General features: G+C 45.1%; 1 protein-coding gene across 5 annotated transcripts in view; it reads left to right on the forward strand.

Moving 5' to 3' along the window:
- KATNIP (katanin interacting protein) overlaps positions 1-23,507 on the forward strand; it is a 192,122-nt gene that overhangs the window by 72,826 nt on the left and 95,789 nt on the right. For all 5 annotated transcript variants that reach the window (XM_082360798.1, XM_082360795.1, XM_082360794.1 and 2 more), the window contains one exon: positions 17,859-18,126. In XM_082360798.1, coding sequence (XP_082216924.1) covers positions 17,859-18,126 — 268 coding nt within the window. The remainder of the gene's footprint in view (positions 1-17,858; positions 18,127-23,507) is intronic.

The raw sequence follows: 23,507 nt of genomic DNA on the forward strand, positions 1-23,507 counted from the left end.
CAGTGGGCAAAATCGTGGACTTTATTGCCCTCAACACCCACCTCCCACACAACACAGACACACAGACAGACACACACACACAGACACACACATGCTTTTGAATCAGCCAAAAGGTTCTCTGCTCAGGATCAGTCTGTGCAAACAGCCCTCAGCTTCCCTTAGGGAGGCTGGTTTGAAGCCAAGTTCAGTCTGTTGGCAACGCTAGCCCCGTCCCCTGTCTCAGAACGCAGGCATGCCCTTCAAGCAAGAGGCATGCTCGTCCTCTCCTCCTTTGGCCATTTGGCACCCCCTGTTAATTGAACATATACAGTATTCCTTCTCTTGCAAGCTTCCAAGCTCCCTGCAACACCACGCAGCCTGTCCCGCACAAGCTATTAAGCTCCATTAGCATTCCTGTGTGAGCGTGCTCTGAATCAGCATCTCCCTGCTCACCCACACTTAATTTTCTCCACCGTGAGTGCCTGATTGTATGTCTTCCTTCCCTTTTTCTCCCCATCTTGAGGGGGCACTCCGTAAGCCTTCACAGTCAATTTCCCCTTGGAGTTATTTTCCTGCTAAGTGAAAGAGTGAAATGGCCATGCCAGTTTTCGGCAAAGGCAGAAGCCTTAAGAGATGCAATCTGACAGAGAAGGAAAAATAATGCCTGGCTAAATATACTCAGCCCCCCCTCACACTGTTTGCAAGTGCAGTCTGAAATGGAGCAAAAGGAATTGCTGCCCGCATGTGTACTTTTCATCTGACCTTCACTGTTGAAACACACCAGCCTTTTTGCCTTCCATCAGATCCTTAGTGAACTTCAATTTCTTGGCACTCTGAGTTCACAGACCAGCATATGCAGGCATGTTCTGTTGGCCTTCACCCCCGTTGACTGTGCCTTTTTAAAAGATGTGAATTACTAGCTGACATTTAAGAATCAGGAGAGTTCATGTCAAAATCTGAATTGGGGGTTTCTCTTGAAAAGTCGAAAGATTTAGGAATTACATTCTTAAATGACAGCCGCGAGTGGAGCTGAGGGGTAGCTGTCTCCTTAGACAAGTGTGTGCTGCATGTACCACAGTCCCCACCATGTCCCAGGCACCATCTAGACGCTGAAGCTAAAACAGACAAGTACATAATATGCCAGCAGGTGATCGGGCTTATAAGAGAACTAGGGCAGTAAGGGGCTAGAGGATGTGGGCAGAGGCTGCCGTGTGATATGGGAGGACGGGGCTTACCCTTGATGAGGTGCTGTGTGAGGACCTCAAGGAAGCCAGGGAGTGAGTAGGTAGAGAAGAGCTTCCACACACACGGAGCAGCAGGTGCAGAGGCCCCGAGGAGGGAGGACAGCAGGGAGGCCGGTGTGGCTGGAGGTGAGTGAGCAAGGGGACGAGGAAGAGGGGGTGAGGCCAGAGACACAGCCAAGGCTTAGATGGCATCGGGCTTTGAGGGCTGCGCTAGAGGTGAGGGATTCTACTTTGAGTCAGAGGAGAAGCCATCGTAGGGTTTTGTAAGCCACTGTAGCTTAACAACTCCAGGGAAAGGAGGACACCTCTTTCTTTCCAGAGAGTTCTGCCTAAGTGCCAGGTCTTGGTTATGTTGGCTTGCCTTAGTGTATGTGTTACAGTGGATAATAAGGCTCCATTTAAATGCTTTCGGCTCCATTTAGGGACCAGGAATGAAAGTACACATTTTTTTCTATTATTAAGGTATCCTTTTTTTCCTGACAATGCATGATCAATGTTAAAAATTCAAATGATAACAAAGAAAATAAAAGTCCTCTCATAATCCCACTGCCCCAGAGATCAGTGCTGTGAATAGGTGAGTATATAACCATCCAGACTAAAAATTGCATATATTCATTATATTCCTTGAAAGTATATATTCATTATATCCAAGATGAGATAGTTGATCTGGAATGTTCCAGTCCTGGCCTGTTCCCAATGAGTGGTATTTTCTGCGTTTAGTTATCTTTTCAGTCCCTGAGAGCATGACAGGTGATGGGAAGAAGATTGGCCCACTCCGGCATCTTCTGGAATACCTTCTCTGAGTTTTTCTTTCCATTGTGTAGATCCTGGAGTGGCGTGAATTGGATATTTGGCCACAATTACAATTCAATGTTTTGAAGTCATTGTTACTTGCTGACACATATAACAACTAAAGACCTGTCTTAACCCGTGTGCCACCAGCAGGGCTGCCACATGTGGACTCTGCTGTGGTCCATGACGGCTCACCCACCTGTCGGTACTGTTTGGAGAAATTAATGAAATTTGAAAGTCATATTATATTAGAAAATAATACTGTATTGATGTTAAATTTCCTGAATTCGGTAATTATATTGTGGTTATGTAAGAAAAGGTCCCTGTTCTCATGTTTCTGAGAATTGGTGAAGAATTGGTGAATATAGGTGATGGGTATTTGGGCATTCATTATACCCTTCTATTATACTATGCTGATAAATTTTCTATGGGTTTTACATTTTTTCAAACCAAGTTTTTAAGAAGCTAGTACATTAAGGAGGAGATAAGCTGCTTCAGTAGAGCTAAGCATCAGCAAAGGAAGAAATAGAAAAAAGTAAAAAAAAAAAAAAGAGACCTAGTTTAAAAAGCTTAGTAGGATTGTATTGATGTCAGTTTCTGGACTGTGCTATTGTGCTGTTGTTATACGGGATGTTACCATGGGGGAGACTGGATGAAGGGTACATGGGATGGCTCTGTATTGTCTGCAGTTAGCTCAAAACACAAAGTAAAAAGCTAACTAAATAAAAGAAACACAAATGTCCAGGTCATATCATCCAGAGGTTTTGATTCTGATTCTGGATTCAGACTCAGACATGGTTCCTCTGTTTCAGTGCCCCATGTGACTGTAATTTGCAGCAATGTTTGAGAAACACCGTTATAAGGAAAAGATAGAGCCATGGATCTTAAAATTTGATATACACAAGAATCACTAAGGTCCATCGACAGATGAATGGATAAAGAAGATGTGGCACATATATATACAGTGGAATATTACTCAGCCATAAAAAGAAATGAAATTGAGTTATTTGTAGTGAGGTGGATGGACCTAGAGTCTGTCATACAGAGTGAAGTAAGTCAGAAAGAGAGAAACAAATACCGTATGCTAACACATGTATATGGAATCTAAAAAAAAAAAAAAAAGGTTCTGAAGAACCTAGGGGCAGGACAGAGATAAAGATACAGACGTAGAGAATGGACTTGAGGACATGGGGAGGGGGAAGGGTAAGCTGGGACAAAGTGAGAGAGTGACATGAACATATATACACTACCAAACGTAAAATAGATAGCTAGTGGGAAGCAGCCACATAGCACAGGGAGATCAGCTCAGTGCTTTGTGACCACCTAGAGGGGTGGGATAGGGAGGGTAGGAGGGAGACGTAAGAGGGAGGAGATATGGGGATATATGTATACGTATAGCTGATTCACTTTGTTATAAAGCAGAAACTAACATACCATTGTAAAGAAATTATCCTCCAATAAAGATGTTTAAAAAAATAAAAGGGAAAAGTAAATAACAACAACAACAACAAAAAGAATCACTAAAGAGATATATATATATATATATTTTTTTTTTTTTTTTTTTTTTTTTTTTTTTGCCCGTGCTGGGTCTTAGTTGCGGTACGCGAGATCTTTGTTGTGGCATGTGGGATCTTTAGTTGTATCTTGCGGGCTCTAGTTCCCTGACCAGGGATTGAACCCGAGTCCCCTGCATTGGGAGTGTGGAGTCTTAACCAGTGGACCACCAGGGAAGTCCCACGATATTTTTTTAAATGCATATTTTAGGTCTAATTTTTATGCTAAGGGAGTTGTTTACAGGAGGCAGCACAGTTTTAAACAGATGAACTCCTGGGGATTCTGAATCAGAAGGTCTGAAGATTAGAGTCTCTCTCAAATGGAAGGAAAGTTTTCGAGATCATTTGGACTTTGTGGCTTTGATTTGGGGACTATAAAAGGAAGAAATGTTAAAATTGGAAGTCAAAATCTCATATGTCAGATAAAATTAAGATAACTGTAAAGTAAAAAGCAAAATAAAATAACAACAAAAATCCAGAGGTTCACAAAAGCCAGAAAGGGATGAGAGGGGGCTCTTCCCTTGTCTTCAAACCGTATCCTGTACTTCTGGAAACTCGGGTAGGAGAGGATGTCACTTAATAAATGAAAGATACAAAAGCATAATAGCTCCTGGCAATATCTCCTGTATTATAGATCAATTTCTATCCAGAATATTGATTATTCGTATTAAGAAAAGACTAAATTATGTTTAACATACATACTCTTTTAAGAAGACAAGGAAGTCTTATCTATTTTAGAAATACTTTCATTTTAAATTATTTTATTTAGGTTTTTGACTATTTAAAGGGGTGAATTTTAGATAAATAGAAAATTCATTTTATATTATTAAGGCATTATTGTATTAAGAAAATAAATATGCACCCTTCATACTTGGCTTTCTCACTTCGGTCACATTCAAAATATGTCGCACATCCAAAATAGGTCTCAAACTTGAGGGAAAAAAATTCAGAAAAAATAGGGGCAGGTAAGAGAGGATTTCTTATTAGTTACGACTTGAAAAAGTTATGCTTAAATTCAAGATAAGGGTAGAAATATAGTGAAAAATGGAAGAGGATATATCCAAAGGGGAGGGTTTGGACCCGTGACCTCAAGGGCCAGCTTCAGCTCATGGGCGTGTTTCATTGGCTGGTCTGGTGTTGTGTTATAATCATTATTGTTGCTGTTTTAGGGGGTTGGCCAAACTGGAAAAAATCCGAACGAACTTTTTGGCCAAACCAATATTTTGACTTAGAAAACTTTTATTCAAGAGCACGCACCCTTCACTCTGCCTTAGTCCTCACCTCTCCCTGTTGTCTGACACTGTGTCTCCCATTGCTGTTTCACACGACATTACATTTTCTGAAGATGTAGGGAGCTTGTGGCTCCTGTTTTAGGGAGGAAAAAGAACTAGTAACTGTGACTCAGCAAGTCTGGAGAGGGTAGTTTGAGCTTTTCTATAAACTCTCTGGGGACTTGGCTAAGTCACACTCTTTTGGAGCCCCATTTCCTCCCCTACAACAAAAAGGGATAGATTAGATATGTCCTGTGCCTGTCAGCTCTGAAATCACACATCCTAGGGGGAGTTTATAGGTGTTCCCATATCGTAAAATCCACAAGAACAGAGGACACGTGGTAGTTCATGGAGCCCTCCACTCATCAAGGACCATTTCTGGAGGCTGTTTGCAAGTTACATATTTAGGGCTTGAAACACCCTTCCCCCCCATCCCAGATCTAAGCTTATGACGGCATAGACATGTGCCATCCCTTGCCTGCCGTGTCTCTGGTCCCTAGAAAAGTGCCTGGCGTAGAGTTAGTTTGCAAATCTTTGTTAAGCAAGTGAATTGGGTAGTTGATTGATTGAATCAATGAGCTAGTGTGGCAGAGATGTTGATTAGGCACCCTGGCCAGCCCACACATAGCTGAGTTCAGTTATCACATCGCTAAGTTATAATTATGATGACAGTATTTTCCAAACTATGAATCAGGACACATAATCTGACAAAGAATTTCTGTGCTACTTGGGGTAGAAGTGTCAGTTTGGGAGATGTAGCTTGGATTCTGAAATATTGGGATTTCTGGCAGAGGGTGCTAATTAAAATGAATATTTTAAGTGACATTAGTGAGGGGGGTGGGGGGAGGTACCAAGGATGGCACTTGGCCTGGGTGTCAGGGCATGGTAGAAAGTAGAGGGGATGTAGGGAACAGTCTCTACACAGCTCAGCTGACTGTCATCATAGGGGTCCGGTGGCGCCAGGCTTTCTAATTTCAAGAGAAGCCAAGTATCTGGGCTTGTCTGTGTTCGATTTCTCCCATTTTTTTTATATTGGTAACTAATTCACGATTTTCTATGAACCAAACAAAATGTGCCTGCTGGCCAGATTTGGTCTTCAGACCACCAGCTTGCAACTTTTGATTTAGACAATGAAAGCTTTGTTGCTCCTGACAAGAGAAGAGGAAGAGGTTTTTTCCTTTCCAGTGACACTTGAGTTAGCCCCTCTGGTACCCAGAGCCATCAGGGGCATGGCGTCCTGAATGTACCCAGAGATGCCCAGCTGGATAGCTCAGACCAAAGGACCACCTGGCTAATGACATTAGGAAAGCCCTTGAGCAGGTAGGTCAGACAGCACAAAGCCAGCTGAGCAGGAATAATTCAGTGATGAGCTTGAATGATTTGTGTGGAATGATGCTGAACAAGCACTAAATACCCATAAAATACAGGTCCAGAACTGAGAGATGTAGTAATCCTTTCACTTAATAGAGCATTCCTGTAAGTGAAGATACTGGATGGTATTTGACTTCCTAAAGCATCCTTTTCAATCTTAATGAACATTTTAAATGATCTCTGAATCAATACCGGAATAAATAATCTTTTTTATTTCTTGCATTTATAGTCTACTTAGAATTTCTTAGGTATTTTCACATTATTTTGTCATTTTATATAACATCTAATACATGAGTGATTTCTCATTAGAAAAGATTCAAACAATTAAGAAGTAAACTGAGTAAAATAGGAAAAGCTCTCTCTACCACCCAGACAAACCAGGCCCAGCTTTCAGTTCTATTGAGCATGCATACTTTATTTATTTTGTCATTCATTCACTCATTCATTTACTGTTTTCTATTTCACTTCATTTCTGCTTTTATCTTGATTCCTTCCGTAAACTTTTTGGTTTAATTTATTGCTTTGATTCTCCCCCCACCACCATCCCATAACCTAGCTTCTTACTTTAAATGCTTAATTACCTTATTTTCAGTCTTGTTTTCTAATACAGCAATTTTAAGCCTATAAATTTTCCTCTGAATACTGCTCTGTCCTTATCTCACAAATGTTGCATGTATGTAATGTTTTCATTGTCATTTACTTCTTTTGGTTTGTGATTTTAGGGATTTTTTTCTCTTTATTTAGAAGAGTTTTACAAATGTTCTAAGTAGAGAGTTTTTGTCTAGCTTTCTGTGTTAATTTCTAATTTTACTACATTATGGTTAGAGATTGGTCTGTTTGATTTCTGTTGTTTTGGAAGTTTTTTTAATATTTATTTATTTATTTATTTATTTATGGCTGTGTTGGGTCTTCGTTTCTGTATGAGGGCTTTCTCTAGTTGTGGCAAGCGGGGGCCACTCTTCATCGCGGTGCGCGGGCCTCTCACTATCGCGGCCTCTCTTGTTGCGGAGCACAGACTCCAGATGCGCAGGCTCAGTAGTTGTGGCTCACGGGCCCAGCCGCTCCGCGGCATGTGGGATCTTCCCAGACCAGGGCTCGAACCCGTGTCCCCTGCATTGGCAGGCGGATTCTCAACCACTGCGCCACCAGGGAAACCCCTTTTTGTCTTTTTATACTGTGTCGAATGTGAAATTGTTTGGCTTGAATTTCTAGCACATTTAACTTGTCACCTTCTAGCTCTTTCTGTACTTAGTTTATCTTTTTCAAAATGTTAATGATAAAATTAAAACTTGAGATCTCTAGCTGTTTCTTTTTCATGGCTGAAATGTCCTCTTAAATCTCTCCAGGGATATTAATTTTCAGGATTCTAAAGTCTTCCTCTGCTTATTCTATTAACTCTCTTTCATTGGGTGTTTGTTCTTTTGTTAATTAAATTTTGTGCCAATCTTCAGAGTTTTGGTTTTCCCAAATGTTTGGTCATTCTCAGTTGTCTGCTCATCTTTGTATTTGAGAATCCTACTTCTTCTGCCTGTTCTATTTAATATAACCTGACCTTGATGTTGGTTGGGGCACAACATGCTCCTGGAGGCTGTGTGCCTTAGCTCCTCTTCCAGGTATGGGAACTCCTAGTCTACTTCGGGGAAAACGACCTCCTGGAGCATTGCCCACATCCAAGCATCAGCCTGTGTGCACTTAATACAGCTGGGGAGGGGCCAGCAGCCCTAAAAGCAGCCCCCAGTGAATGCCCCAGGGCTTCCTCTCACTCCACCTTGACTCTGGACTCAGCTACACACACACACACACACACACACACACAGAAACGCACTCACAATTCCTTGTATGGAAAATTTTACTGCCCTTGTTTTGGTCCATAGTTTCCTCTGCTTTTACTGCTTCATAGATGTGATCTCTGCTCTCTTGCCTTTCAGGAATTCCTCAAAATTTCTAGTGATCCAGCAGCATTCTGTGTTGTTTGGTCTCTATCCTGCCATCCCTATCCGATTTCCTTCTCTTGATCTTTCAGCCACCCTCCCACCCCTGCTCTGGACAGGCTCAGGTGAGGCCGCCACAGCACACTGATGCCACAGGGTTTGCCCAGGGCCTCATAGCCAGGAAATGGTACCTTTCTGCTTCCTGAGTCTGTGCTCTTTCTCTTATATCACTCCACTCCTTAAGACAAGGATGGCTTTTTTCTTCATAATAATGGACATTTGAGACTGAACTCTAGGGGGCTTCATAAATAAATTTAGCTTTGAATGAAAATCAGTGAAAGAAAATCCAAGGTTGAAAGGGGGCAGCAAGAAAGTAGCAGAAAACCAAAAACATCACACAGGTACTTGAAGCTCAGATAAAACTCATACTATCCTAGCCACAGTTCCATCAGAATTGATGTAGGGAAATGCGATTTAAAAAATACACAGCGTGGACCCTATAGTTAGAGCTCAAGTCACTTTATTCTGGGAAGTTTGCGATCTAGATGCCACCAGGCTTGAGGTGTGGACTGGTAAGCCTCAGATGTGGGTTCTTGACACTTGTTATATTTGTAATTTCTTATGGAATGGCTGTCTTTGTTGCCAGATTATAAATTCCATGAGAACAGGGACTCTGTCTTATTCATCACTCTATCCCTAGCACTTAGCAATCTGACCTGCTTATGGGGACACATATATTCAACAATAAATGAATGAATGAAAAGAAAGACAGATTAGTTAATTAACCCCTCATTGCAGGGTAAAAATCATTTCTGGGTCAGACAGTTTAATATATGTAAAATGGCTCATATAAGGCAATAGGAGTTGGTGGGAATTATTGCAACTAACAGGGCATGCAAAACCCACTTTTATAAAATTGCCAATCAAATGAGGACATCATTGGGGGTTCGCTGCATGTCCATGACCTCTACTGCAGAGACTGCTGCTTCCTCTTGAGGACTCAAAGTATCCAGTGTGGCTTCATGGGCTAAACATCTGATACTCTTGTAGGCAGTGTCAATAGGGTCTGAGAGATAGAAAAGAATATGCTGTCATCTCAATGTTAAATTTTCTGTAAAAACTAGACCTCTGTTAGAGCAATCACGAAACACTAATTCATAGCTATTATCTCATTGCATCCCTTCCACAAACTTGTCAGGTTGTCAGGGAACATTTTCCCACATGAGAGGTGGCGGCTTGAGGCTCAGAGACTTGCCTGGGGACACAGGACGGCTGGAGTCGGGCCTGGAACCCACACCCAGAACTTAGACCAAGCTGTTCCCTTTTCTAAGTGGAGTTAGAGGTTTAATGCTTCATCCACTAACATCGAACACATGCTTTAACACATTTAGTGGCCTCATGGCAGCTTTGTGTCGAACACTCTTACGGGCAGGTGTCATCAATTTCGTGGAAGCCAATGGGTGATCACAGAGCACCTGACTTTCATCTCGCTCTAGAGACCACTGGCTTCCAATGCATTGATGCCAGGCAGGGAATAAACGTGGGCACGGAATGAAAAACCTGGACTTTGGAGTCAGACAGTCCTTCATCCAAACCCTGGCTCTGCCCTTGCTAGCCACATGACCTGGGGCTGCCATTTAAGTGCCCTGAACCTATAAGATAAGGATACCTACACACAGGGGTGGTGGGAGGCTGCAGGGAGATGAGGGGTGTTGAGGGGTTAGCCTGGTGCCTGATATGTAGCAAAAGCTTTGTAATCGGCAGCTGCTGCCATTGTTGGTATTACAGTTGTGGTTGCTATTGTTGCAGACATTTCATGTGCTATGGTGACCCGGTTTTGCTCTTTTCCTAGCCCAGCAGAAAAGAGGAAGATCAGGCATGTACGGCACTAATCCACTGACCATGACACCTCGGCTGCGTTTTAGTCACTGGTCCAGCATCCTTCCTTCCCTTGCCTCCTCCCTGGCTCTCTAGCAAGAAGGCCAATTTGTATACAGTCCCATCATCTGCTCCCCACCTGTGGTATTTGCAGCCTGGCCTTCATGAAGAAGGCTTTCTGTTGAAAGGGCTTGAACTGAACATTTTAAGGGCTGAGCATTGAAATTGCATATAACAGGGTTTTAAAGCAAAGCTATAAAGTAAGTTTTCACAGAGCTTTTTCTGGATGACAGCTTCAAAGCAACTGGTAGATGCCCTAGCAGGGTATCCCTTTGAAGTATCGGCAGGTTGGCTTTCAAAGCGACCAACCCAAGGTCCTCATCTTTCCAGGTGGAAAGGATTTGAACAGCTTTCTCGAGGGAATGTGGCTACTTAGTTCATCTCCCCTTTGCCCCTGGAACAGATGGTTTTAGATCTCGTGGGCATTATAAGGGCCTAGGTTCTTAAAGTGTGCTCACTCAGTGTAAGCAAATGTATTATTTTCCTCTGTGAACAAGATAGCAGTAATGCAGAATCTAGGCTTCTTTTATATATATATTTATAGTAAATACAATTATGGCATTTAAATTTGCATTAATTTGCCAGAAGCAAAACCAAATTGAAACAGAATTATTGAAATTCAGATTTCTTTATCACAAGAGAGATTTCTTAAAACATCCTGTCCGTTTAATAAATTATGAACAAAATATTAAGAGGTCGGAGTTGCCATTTTTTAAAACCCTGTTGTTTCCATTTAAGATGGCTATGAATTGACTGATCTGCTATGGAAAATGAGGCCAGGGTGCACCCACACTGCCTGCCCTCTTCTGGTTTTTGTGAGCTTAGCTAAGAGCTTAGGTTTAGAACATTACATTTTGGTCCATAACCCAGATACGCACAATTGTCTAATACAGTTGACCCTTAAATAACACGGGTTTGAACTGCATGGGTCCACTTGTACGCGGGGTTATTGTCAATAAATGTAGTTCCTGTATTTTCATTTTACAGATCTTTAAGTATGGGGAAAAGTTTGTGTTCGGTTAGAGATCACAATATGCGAAATCAAAAGAACTAGGGTGTGAGTCCTCTTCTCTCCAGACTGCTTCAGCTTCCTGCCCTTGCGTGAGCCATTTATCAGTTCCTTTGCTTTTGAGGCAGAGACAGGAGTACATGGATCTTCGACTGCATGGGGGGCAGGGCCCCAGTCCCCGTGTTGTTCGAGGGTCACTTGTATTTCTTTAGTCGCTAAGCGTCTTCAGTGTTCACCATTAGACCTTTTATCATAGGGTCTCCTGGTCTGTGTTCTTTTTTTTGATTTTACTTTTCATTGTTCGGATTTTGTCCTCTGGAGGTTTTTTCTGAGAAGGACTTATGGGTGCTATATTTATATTACCGGAATGTCTCCCTGTTGAGATTGGTGGCTTGTTACTTTTAAATCTGGACCCCTTGAGTGGATACAGTAAGTTAGACGCGGCTCCATCATCTCCCTCTTTTGGTTCCAGGGCTAGAGATCAGTGACCATCAGACAACTGGCCGTTCAGGGTCCTCCACACCACTGTTGCTACCACTCCTATATGGAATTTATTTATTTTCAGGAGTAAGGATTTAAACATAAATGTAAATACCTGATTTTTTTCTATTTATAAAATGGAAAACATGCTTATAATAAAAAATTAAGTAAAACAAAGCAGAAAACAAAGTCCCCATCATGCCACCCCAGAGAGAATATTGTTAAGAGTTCGATGTTTCCAGACTTTTTGTATGCCTATATGTATACATACTAATATAATAATTTTTAAAAAAATCAGATTTATACTATATGTACATTTTCCAACATGCTTCTCTTTACTTAAGCATATATCTTGTTGTCTTTCTGAATAAGTGCATGAGACCTACCTCATTCTCTGTAAGGGTTGCCTGGGGCTCCGTCAACGCCTGCTCTATTAGTAATTTAACCCAGCTCTTACTAATGAACATGCCGGTCATTCTCTTTCATAAATGATGCCTCAACGATCTTTGCATATTTAAGAATGAAGGGTAAATTCCTAGAAGGGCTGGGGTGAAGGGTATGCACATTATTAATTTCTAGTCAGCCATTTCTGTCATCTTGGCCTCCAAGATACATCTCAAAATGCATCTTCTGTCCCCACCTCTGCTTCCACCTTCCTCTTTACCTGCTACCGCAGGTGCAGCTGTCTGCTGTCTGTCCTGTTTCCATCCTGGCCCCGCCTCTCAAAATCCACTTGGTATCCAAGTGATCTTTATTTTATTTTATTTTTTTTTAATATTGATTGATTGATTGATTGATTGATTGATTGATTGCTGTGTTGGGTCTTCGTTTCTGTGCGAGGGCTTTCTCTAGTTGCGGCAAGCGGGGGCCACTCTTCATCGCAGTGCGCGGGCCTCTCACTATCGCGGCCTCTCTTGTTGCGGAGCACAGGCTCCAGACGCGCAGGCTCAGTAATTGTGGCTTACGGGCCTAGTTGCTCCGCGGCATGTGGGATCTTCCCAGACCAGGGCTCAAACCCGTGTCCCCTGCATCGGCAGGCAGATTCTCAACCACTGCGCCACCAGGGAGGCCCCATAGTGATCTTTAAAAACAGAAATCAGATAATGTTGTATTTCTGCTTAGCACCCTTCGTGACCTCTCATGGTACATCAAAGAAAATCCAGACTCTGCTCTGAGGCCTACAAGGCACTGCCCCTGTGACCCCCTTCCTGCTCCCCGCCCTCCCCTCCCAGTGTGTTTGGTACCCGCTGCCCTCCAGCCATTGCTGCCTCCAGGCTTTTGCCTCTGCTGTTCCTCCTGACACACCTTGTGCCCCAGACATTCACTGGGCGTTTCTTTACCACCCAGCATTCCCTGACCAGCTTTCAACAGGGCTGCCCTCAGCCCACTCACTCTTGGTTCCGTCATCCAGGCAGGCTCTTTCCTTCCCAGTCCTGGCCACATCTGAAATGCCCCTGATTCTTTTTCTTTATGCACTGATTGCCCAAGGCTTCGCCATCTTACTCCCCACCATGACCTCAGCCCTCAACGAAGCGCCTGTAGCACACCTGCGTGTGTGAATAAATGAATGAAAATAGTTGCCGCATCTTCTTCCCCATTGGTTGGACCACAAAAATGAGTCTGTTTTACACTTGGAGAGTCTAGAAGGAGCAGGGAGCTGTGGCTGAGGGCACACGTCACGACTCTGCCACTTAATCACTGTGACGGGTCGGACCAGCTTAAAGGCTCTAGGCCTCAGTCCTCTGACTTGTGGGGACTCCAGAAATTCAGTCTCTTAAAACATGGGGCCACCACAAGGTGAAGGTAATGAAGAGGCTGGAGGGAACCTGCTCAGCTGACCGTGGGTTCTAGAATCCTAATGCCCCATCCAGCTATTTCCTGGAACTGGCAGTGGGTGGTAGCTCCACTCGGCCTTAGACATCAGTGGGGAGGATTCTGGGCCCTGGGACTGACCAAGATTTCCTGGACAATCACAGCAGTCTCCCATCTGGGAATCTCCCAGTTTAGCTGGCATCCATTTTATCATTTTTTTCCACCGTGACTGGGTGAGAATACGGGGTTTGCCCACTGTTTTCTCACCTAGCCTTGCCTCCACCCCTGCAGAACAGAGAACTGAAGATGACCCTATCTGAGATGGGTGGGGTGGACCAAGAACCGGAACCAATTGCTTATCCTGCTGTAACAGGAGTTCACGTTATCATCAAAGCAAGTTTCACTCCACCCATCTATCTTGCAGGGTTATTATGAGGATCAAATGAGGGAGGGAGTTGAAAATGTTTTGTAAAGTACAGAACGTTATTCCGCTGTAAAGGATTACTAGCTTTACCGTCACTGCAGTTGCTGTTAAACAGCAGGCCACCCAGGAACTCAAGTTTCCCCACGGAGGAGCAGTAAATCTGTTCGCCCTCCAACTGCCGACCACAGTCAGACTGTGAAGACATGAGCCATGACTTCAGTCTGGCTTCCATGAAGGTTGCGTGGATCATGTCAATACACTCAACTAGAAGACCTTGCTATGATCTTTTGAAATGCCATTGGTGAATACGTGCTCACTTTAATGTAGGGTTTTTCACTCACACCACTATTGACATTTGCCCAGATAATTCTTTGTTGTGGGAACTGCCCTGTACATTCTAGGATGTTTAGCAGCATGCCTGGCCTCCACCTACCAGATGCCGCTAGCACTCCTTTCCCCCAGTTCTGACCAAATACATCTCCAAATAATTGCCAAATGTCCCCAGGAGAGGGGGACAAAATCATCCCCAGTTCACACCACTACTTTAATAAAACAATTCAGTGAGGTTGGGATTTGTTAACCCATTTTTATGGATGGCAAAATGCAGATCAGAGAAGTTAAGTAACTTTCTAAGAGTCACATCACTAATGCCACCGCCAAGGCAGGTGGGTGCTGTCCACCCCTGCTTACAGCTTCTACCCAGTCACTGACATAAATTAGTCACTCAGCACATATTTGTCAAACATCTACTATGTGCCAGGCAGTGTTCTATTTGCTCAATAAATATCACTGATACTTGATATTGGGCAGGGTGGGAGGGAGAGAGCTATAAAAGATAGATAGCTATATTAGTTTCCTGGGGAATTCCCTGGTGGTCCAATGGTTAAGACTCAGTGCTTGCACTGCCAGGGGCCTGGGTTCAATCCCTGGTCAGGGAACTAAGATCCCACAAGCTGTGAAGCATGTCTAAAAAAAACCAAAAAAAAAACCAAAAAAAAGTTTCTTATTGCTGCCATGACAACTTACCACAAACTTAGTGGTTTATCTTACAGTTCTGGAGCTCAGAAATCCAAATTCAGTTTCATTGGTCTAAAATCAAGATGTCAGCAGACCTGTGTTCCTTCTAGAGGCTCTAGAGGAGAATCCGTTTCCTTGCCTTTTCCAACTTCTAGAGGCCACCTACATTCCTTGGCTTGTGCCCTTTCCTCCTTCAAGGCCAGCAGGGTAGCATCTTCTCTCCTCCCTAACCTCTGCTTCCACCCTTATATCTTGTCTTTCTGATGCTGATCTTCCTGCCTCCCTCTTAGAAGGACCCTTGTGATTACATAGGCCCCTCTAGATATCCAAGATAATATCCCCCATCTCAAGATCATTAATCACATAGGCCCCTCTAGGTATCCAAGATAATATCCCCCATCTCAAGATCATTAATCACATCTGCAAGGTCCCTTTGCCATGTAATATTCACCATCCAAGGTGATTAGATCATGGACATCTTTGGGGCCCACAGCAGTCTGCTCTCGGGCCCCCAAAGATTCATGTCCCCCTCACATGCAAAATACTTCCATCCCATCCCAAGTTTCCCAAAAGTCTCAACCCCTTACAGTAGCAACTTAAGTGCAAAATATCATTTAAGTCTTATCTGCTCAAAACTCCGGAAGCTCATTATCTATATCTAAATTAGGTAGGGGTGAGTCTATGGGTATTACTCATTTTAGGGCAAAATTTCTCTCCCTCTGTGAACTTTTAAAACTAGAAAACAAGTTATCTGCTCCCAAATACAGTGGTGGGTCAGGCACAGGATAACAGTTATAGACATTCCCATTACAATAGACAGAAAATTAAAGGGAAAAAGGAGTCACCAAACCCAAGCAATTTTGAAATCCAACTGGGCAAACTCCATTAGGTTTCAAGGCACAGGAATAATTCTCTGTGACTCAGGAGTCCACCCTCTGGGCCCATGGCTCCACCCTGGGAGTCATTCTTCCTCTTTCATGAAGGGTAGCATGTGTTTGCACCTACGTAGTTTTAGTAACCTGTTTCCTGCCTGTAGAATTTTGGGAGCCTGTCAGCTTTCTTTAATTTTGTCCTTTTTCTCTCCCACGGAGTCCAAGCTGGCAGTGTTTCTGCTGGTATAACAGTCTCAAAAACCATGTGAGTCTCCTCTGTATGTCTCTAGGATTCACTCCATTAGACGAGAGGGTCCTCCACAAATCTTTCCTGGATAATCCCATCTCTATTCCTGGCTTCTGCTGAGATGTCTAAGGGGATTCATGAGTCACATGTCTAATCTCTTCAAAGAGCCCTCAGTGTGATTGAATACTCTAAACCAGCGGTCCCCAACCTTTTTGGCACCAGGGACCGGTTTTGTGGAAGACAATTTTTCCACGGACAGGGGTGGGGTGATGGTTCAGGCAGTCATGTGAGCGATGGGGAGCGGCAGATGAAGCTTCACTCGCCGGCCTGCTTCTCACCTCCACTGCTCACCTCACCTAACAGGCCGCCGACCAGTACTGGTCCATGGACCAGGGGTTGGGGACCGCTGCTCTAAACTGTAGATCCTTCTGAGGTTTTGGCAAAAGGTTGTCCAGCCACACCCTTCGTTTTCTTCTCCAGAGCACGCTTTCCTGGCTTTTTCATGCTTTTTTTTTAGCATCTTTTGCAGTAGGCTGAGAGCTTCCCAAACCATCAACTCCCAGTTCTTTGTACTTAACGGTTCTCTCAGTCTGTCCCTTTCCTCTAGCATTTTACTCTAAGCAGCAAGAAGGAACCAGACTGTATCTTTAACACTTTGCTTGAAACTCTCTTGAGCTAAATATCCAAGTTCATCATTTACAAGTTCCTCTTACCGTATAACTGTAGGACACAGTTTGGCTAAGATTCTGCTGCCACATAACAGGATTTTCTGTCCTCTAGTGCCCAATAACATGTTCCTTATTTCCTGAGCCCTCACCAGCAGCACCTTTGATGTCCATATTTCTATCACTGGGCTTTTTAGGATGATTTCTCTAAGATGATCGAAGTTTTCTATGTGGTGCGTCTCACTTGTACATGAGCCCTCACTAATTCAGTGGATCCAGGAACAAGGACTTGGACATCTTTGGGGAATCATTATTCAGCCTACCACACAACTATTAAGTTTATGGTCAACCGTAAACTTGATTGCGTCTCATGCTCTCACAACTACGTTAGTTACTACAAGGGCTACAGGGACAGCATAACTAGGCCAACCAAACATACTGGTTTCCCCAGACAGTCCAGTGTACACTTTCGTCCCAGTGTAAATGTAGTAGTGCCTTTATTCCGCTTCCAAAGTATCCTGGGGACTTCCCTGGTGGCGCAGTGGTTAAGAATCCACCTGCCAACGCAGGGGACACGGGTTCGAGCCCTGGTCCGGGAAGATCCCACATGCCGTGGGGCAGCTAAGCCCGTGCGCCACAACTACTGAGCCTGTGCTCTAGAGCCCGCGAGTCACAACTGCTGAGCCCGTGAGCCACAACTACTGGAGCCCGCGTGCCTAGAGCCCGTGCTCCGCAACAAGAGAAGCCACCGCAATGAGAAGCCCACACACCACAACAAAGAGTAGCCCCCTCTCTCCACTTTCCATGACTAGAGAAAAGCCCGCGTGCAGAAACAAAGACCCAATGCAGCCAAAAATAAATAAATAAATAAATAAATAAATAAATTCAAAATATCCTGGCTTCAGTGATAAATTTTCTGATCACTGTAAGTATAACTTAATGCTTGGTCTTAAGATTGTAAATCTACAGTCTCTTAGAGACAGAAGACGTATGAAAAAATTTGCAAGCAGCTACAGGAAACCACAATTAATACTATAAAACTAAACTCTGCTCCATCCAGAGGAGAGTTTCTCATTTGTCCCTGCCCCTTTGTTTTCTCATCCTCAAAGCGAGGATAACACATGGGTTGAGATGGTTTTGGTAAATGTTAGTTTCATGGGAATAGTTCTTTGATTCTAATGATCTATTTTCAAAAGAGTTTTTCCTCAAAGGAACATATTTCAGTTTTCACTTCTCTTCTTGACTTTTGGCAGGAGCTAAGAAAAAGCCTGGAACTTAGTGTCAATCTACAAAGGAAAGAAGAGGATGGTTCCAGTGATGAGTATGACTCTATCGAAGAAGATGTACTCTCTGAGCCGGAGCCTGAGGACCAGGTGCTGCTGGGCCGTCCTAGAGATGATTCCCCTCTTCCCAGTGGGGACTCAGTGCAGAAGGATGTTTCCGAGGACCAGGGGACAGAAGGACGCCCTCCCCAGGGCCCAGACACCCTCGTAGTGCTGGAATTTAACCCAGCTTCCAAAAGTAAGCTCTGTCTTATGTGGCATTTCTTTGCCTTTGATGTCTCTGGATCTAATAATAGGACTTAAATTTCCAGTGGTACTTTGAATTCAGCTTTGGGTAGACCATCTCACAGGCCGGGGTATATATCAGTCAGGTTTCTGCTGATTGCAAGAGGTGAAGGCTCCCAAAAGCTTACAGATGACCCTGAAATTCCAGATGGTAAATGTCTGGCAGATAGTTGTAGGGGGCTGTCCTGTGCATTGTAGGAAGTTTACTAGCATCTATGCGGCAACTGGCTAGTGAAACTGACTTGAGCAAAAGGGACTATTTATTGACTTGGATAACTAAGGAGTCCAGGGCTGTAATAGGACTCATTTCTGTTCCCCTCCCCTCCCCTTCCCTTCTTCCTTTTCTCCCTCTTCTCTCTTCCTTCTTTTGTCTTGGCACCATTCTCACGTGGGCTTTCCACATATAGACACAGAATTGAGACACTGGCTTTGTAACTCCATCAGAAAGTGGATTTCTCTTCCTAAAAGCTCCAGCAAAAGTCCCAGACTTGGCTCTTGAACCCACGTGGGGTCACATCTCTGAACTAGTCACTGTGGCTCTGATTGGCCGGGTCCGGCCAACAGGACTGGGGGTGTGGTTATCGCCACCCAAACCACATGGATGGAGATAGTAGTTTCCAAAGGAAAATTAAGGTGAATCTGAAGGAGAAGGAAAGCAGCTAGGCACCAACAGCTATTGTCCACTGGAGAGGGTTTTTCAGAAATCACCCTAGAAGGTAGAGTCAACAGAACAATTGGTGGGTGGCAGGGAGGGTTACGGTTAGGGCATTCTCCCCAAAGCTGGAGGTGCCGTATTTCCTGAACCAAATACCAAGACCAACCAATGGGGAAGCATGAGTGAACCTAAGGAAAGAGAAATGAGGGAATGTTTGAAATCAGGCAGTGAGTATATTCGTCTGCCCAGGCTGCTGTAACAAAGTACACAGACCAGGGGTGGCATCAAAAGCCACGGAAATGTAATTTTTTTTCACAGTTCTGGAGGCTAGAAGTCCAAGATCAGGGCTTCGGCAAGCTTGGTGTCTTCTGAGGCCTCTGTCCTTGGCTTCCAGGTGGCCGCCTTCTCCCTATGTCCTCACATGGTCTTCCCTCTGTGTGTCCCTGTGTCCTAATCTCCTCTTCGTATAAGGACACCAGTCATGTTGGCTTAACGCCCACTCTAAAGGCCTCATTTTACCTTAACTACCTCTCTAGTGACCCTATCTCCAAATACAGCCACATTCTGAGGTACTGGGGGTTAGGACTTGAACCTATGAGTCTTGGGGGGGACATAATAATAGGCAGCTCTGGAAAATCTACACCCCACGGTTGATGTCTCCAGCGAAGAGAACATTTGTCCCTCCGACATGCTCTCACCTTGCTGGGCTGTTCCCTCCACCTAGAACACCACATTTCCTTTCCTCTCCACTCTGACCCATGAAACCTGGCTCCCTGCTTCTTCCTCGAGACTCAGCTCAGAGGCTGCTTCCTCCAGGAAGCCTTCTTGGCACTCCCAGCCTGGCCAGCTAGGTCGGTGCCTGCTTTGCTCCTGTAGCATCATCATGACACTAGTCTCAATGCCCGCAGTTGCCTTTCTCTCCCTCCGGCCTGTGAGCTCTGCCGGGGCACAGGCCAGCTCTTCCCCTCTGTTGCATCCCCAGCTTGCAGCCTTCACCTGGCACATTCAAGCCATTCGGGAAACCTTTAAAATAAATGAAGGACTATGCCCACCTGCTAAAGCGTCTGGTGGTCACGGCAATGAACATACCCTTCTGACTGAGACCCACTGGGGCTGCATCACTGCTGTGGATTGTGTTTCCTCCAAGGGGAAGGGAAGTGCTGTGAGGGGGTTGACTGGGCCCCTGCCCTGGAAACGGGGGTGTGGCGGGGACGGAGGTGGGAGTGGGTATGACAGTCACTTCCGGGTGTGGAGGACCAGGCCACAGAAGGGGAGCAATTGAACCCCAGGCAGTTTAAGAGTGATACTGGGCATAAAGCTGAAGGAGAGAACTTCACTTTCTTGCCATTTTACATTTTTTAACAATTAGATTGCTCGGCAGGCCCCGAGTTGACCCTGGTGATGTCTGCTGCAGGCGGCGGGTGCCCAGTCTGCAGTACATGAGGGCGGCACGAACGCCCCCTACCGCCGCTCTCAGCTGCCCCTTTCATCTGCAGCCCCTGGCTGGCTTCTCAGCCCCAGCAGGAGACAGGCTCCCACCAAGGGGAGCAAGAAGGAGGCTGAGGGGCCTGTTACAAGGTCTCCCCAGACCCCAGCATGGGATTGGAGTTCTGAGATAATCCTGAGTGTTTACTCAAGAACAGTCAGCAGTAACCTGAAAAGATGTGCTTGGTTCTGGGCAGTTCATTCATGCACTGGGCACGCATCATGCCTCAGGCCCTGTGCTGGGACAAGATGGGCCCGCTCATTCTACGTCATTTAATCCTAGCAGGGAAAACAGACAATAAGCACATAACTACATAAATAATAATTGCCAACACTTACTGAGTTGTTATTAATATGAGCCAAGAGCTATTCCAAGGGCTTTACATATAGTCCCTCATTAAATCCTCACCCGCACATTAAATCTCAACCCCGAGGAAAGTCCTGTCGTTGTACTTGTTTTACAGAGGGGAAACTGAAGCACAGAGAGGTCAAATAACTTGCCCAAGGTCACACAGCCAGGAACTGGCAGAGTGGAATTGAATCTGCAGCAGTCTGAGCCCAGAGCCTGCACTCTTAATCTTTAGGCTAAATAAATAAACCAGATGAAGTTACAAAGTGATAATTGGGCTTTGAGGAGCCAGTAAGTAACCCCACCCTGCTCTGCTTTCCCTTCTAAATTGTGAAACAAATGAGAAATGATCATGGATGGAAGGTCAGCAAATGATTACCTCTCCAACTGAAAGTACTGCCCCTCTGCAGTACACTGACCCCTGACCCCAGATGTTGGCAGAGCTGGACCACTGATGGCATCAGCATGGTGGAAGGGGGCCATGTGACCTGACGGCACCCCCCCCACCCCACCCCAGCCCACAGAAGAGGGAAGAAGGAGGGCCTGGGCTGAGCCCCGATGGCTTCCTGCCCCCACTCTCTCCCATCCCTTTTGTCCTCCTGTGAGCAAGGGGCAGTGAATGAGCGGCACAGAGAAAGGCAGAAGTTATTTTTCTATTAATTGGAAAGGGGAGGGCTGGGTCATGGGTTAGGAATTCAGGGAGGAGGAGAGAATGGTACCCTGATGGTCTTGAAAGTTGTGAAGATTATAAAACAGGACGCTGGTTGGGCGTTGGGGGTCAGCGAAGGATGCTAGTAGCTGGGATGGTCAGAAAAGCCTTCTCAGAGGAGGTGATGTGTAAGCTGGGACAGGAATGAGGAAGAGAAAGCAGCCATGGCAACAGCATTCCAGGTCCAGGGATCAGCAAGCACAAAGGGCTTGGAGAGGGAAAGAGCTTGGTGTACCCAAGTACAGAGAAAGGGCCAGTATGGCTGCAGCCGAGTGAGTCGGGGCCAAGGGTGGGGGGAGGGTGGTACAAAATGAGTGAACCCAGGCCACTTTCCATGAAGACCTGATGGTTTTAGGATCGCACGAAGAGTCTGGGTCCTTTGGTGCCCTAAGAAATATCCTTGTATAGACTTTTTTTTTTTTTTTAATTGTTTCTGTGTTTCTGTTTTAATTAATTAATTTATTTATTTATTTTTGCTGAGTTGGGTCTTCGTTTCTACGCGAGGGCTTTCTCCAGTTGCGGTGAGCGGGGACCACTCCTCATCGCGGTGCGCGGGCCTCTCACTGTCGCGGCCTCTCGTTGTGGAGCACAGGCTCCAGACGCGCAGGCTCAGTAGTTGTGGCTCACGGGCCTAGCTGCTCCGCGGCATGTGGGATCTTCCCAGACCAGGGCTCGAACCCGTGTCCCCTGCATCGGCAGGCAGACTCTCAACCACTGCGCCACCAGGGAAGCCCCCTTGTATAGACTTTTGATGGCCAAGGCAGACGTCCACCAGAGTTGCTGGAGGGCAGTCTTAAGGAGAGGACGGAGCCAGGAGACAGGGAGTAAAGGGGTGAAGGGCAGGGCTCTGAGCCAGGCAGGCCGGGTCAAATCCTGATCCCCTCACTTCCTAGCTCTGTGATGTTGGACAAACGACTTGAACCTCAGAGCCTTACTCTGCAATAGTATGTATTAGTTTTCTACTGCTGCTATAACAAATTAGCCCAAACTTGGTGGCTTAAAACAATACCAACTTATTATCTTATAGTTCTGTGGGTCAGAAGTTTGACGTGAGTCTCACTGAGCTAAAATCACAGTGTCAGCAAGGCTGTGTTCCTTATGGAAGCTCTAGGGGAAAATGTGTTTCCTTGCCTTTTCCAACTTCTAGAGGCTGTCACACACCTTGGCTCCTGGCCGCCTTCCAAGCTGGCAACGTTGCATCTCTCTGTGCTTTTCTTCTATAGTGACGTCTCCCTTTGATCTTGCTCTTCTGCAGCACTTTTCCACCTGTGTGCGGCACATGCACATGTGTTTTATTGTGGCAAAATATACATAACATAGAATTTACAGTCTTCACCATTTTTAAGAGCACAATTTGGTGTCACGAAGTACACTCACATTGTCGTGTAACCATCACCACTATCTATCACCAGAAGTTTTTCATCATCCCATACTGAAACTCTGTCCCTCTTCCACTTTTAAGAACCCTTGTGATTACATTGGGTCCAGCGGAATAATCCAAAATAACCTCCCTAGTTTAAGGTCAGCTGATGAGCACAGTTAATTCCCCTTTGCCTTGTAGCCTAACATATGCACAGCTTCTGGGAATTACGATGTGGCCATTTTTTTTTTTTTTTTTTTTTTAAAGTTTAGGGCTGCTCTGTTTTTATTTATTTATTTATTTATTTATTTATGGCTGTGTTGGGTCTTCGTTTCTGTGCGAGGGCTTTCTCTAGTTGTGGCAAGCGGGGGCCACTCTTCATCGCGGTGCGTGGGCCTCTCACCATCGCAGCCTCTCTTGTTGCGGAGCACAGGCTCCAGACGCGCAGTCTCAGTAATTGTGGCTCACGGGCCTAGCTGCTCTGTGGCATGTGGGATCTTCCCAGACCAGGGCTCGAACCCGTGTCCCCTGCATTAGCAGGCAGACTCCCAACCGCTGCGCCACCAGGGAAGCCCAGGATGTGGCCATTTTTGAGGTCCATTATTCTACCTACCCTCCACCCACTAGGATGGCTGGGGAAACACATGAGACAGTGTGCGCCAAGGACTTGCCCCGGTGCCTGGGCACTCAGGAGGCTGAACTGAATACATGCTGGCTGTCGTTCTTACCATCATCAGCATATTTTCAGCGCTTAGACGGCCAATCTCCGTTTGGGC

The sequence above is a fragment of the Balaenoptera borealis genome (genome assembly GCF_965194805.1).
Source record: "Balaenoptera borealis genome assembly, chromosome: 16".
Classification (NCBI taxonomy): Eukaryota; Metazoa; Chordata; class Mammalia; order Artiodactyla; family Balaenopteridae; genus Balaenoptera; species Balaenoptera borealis.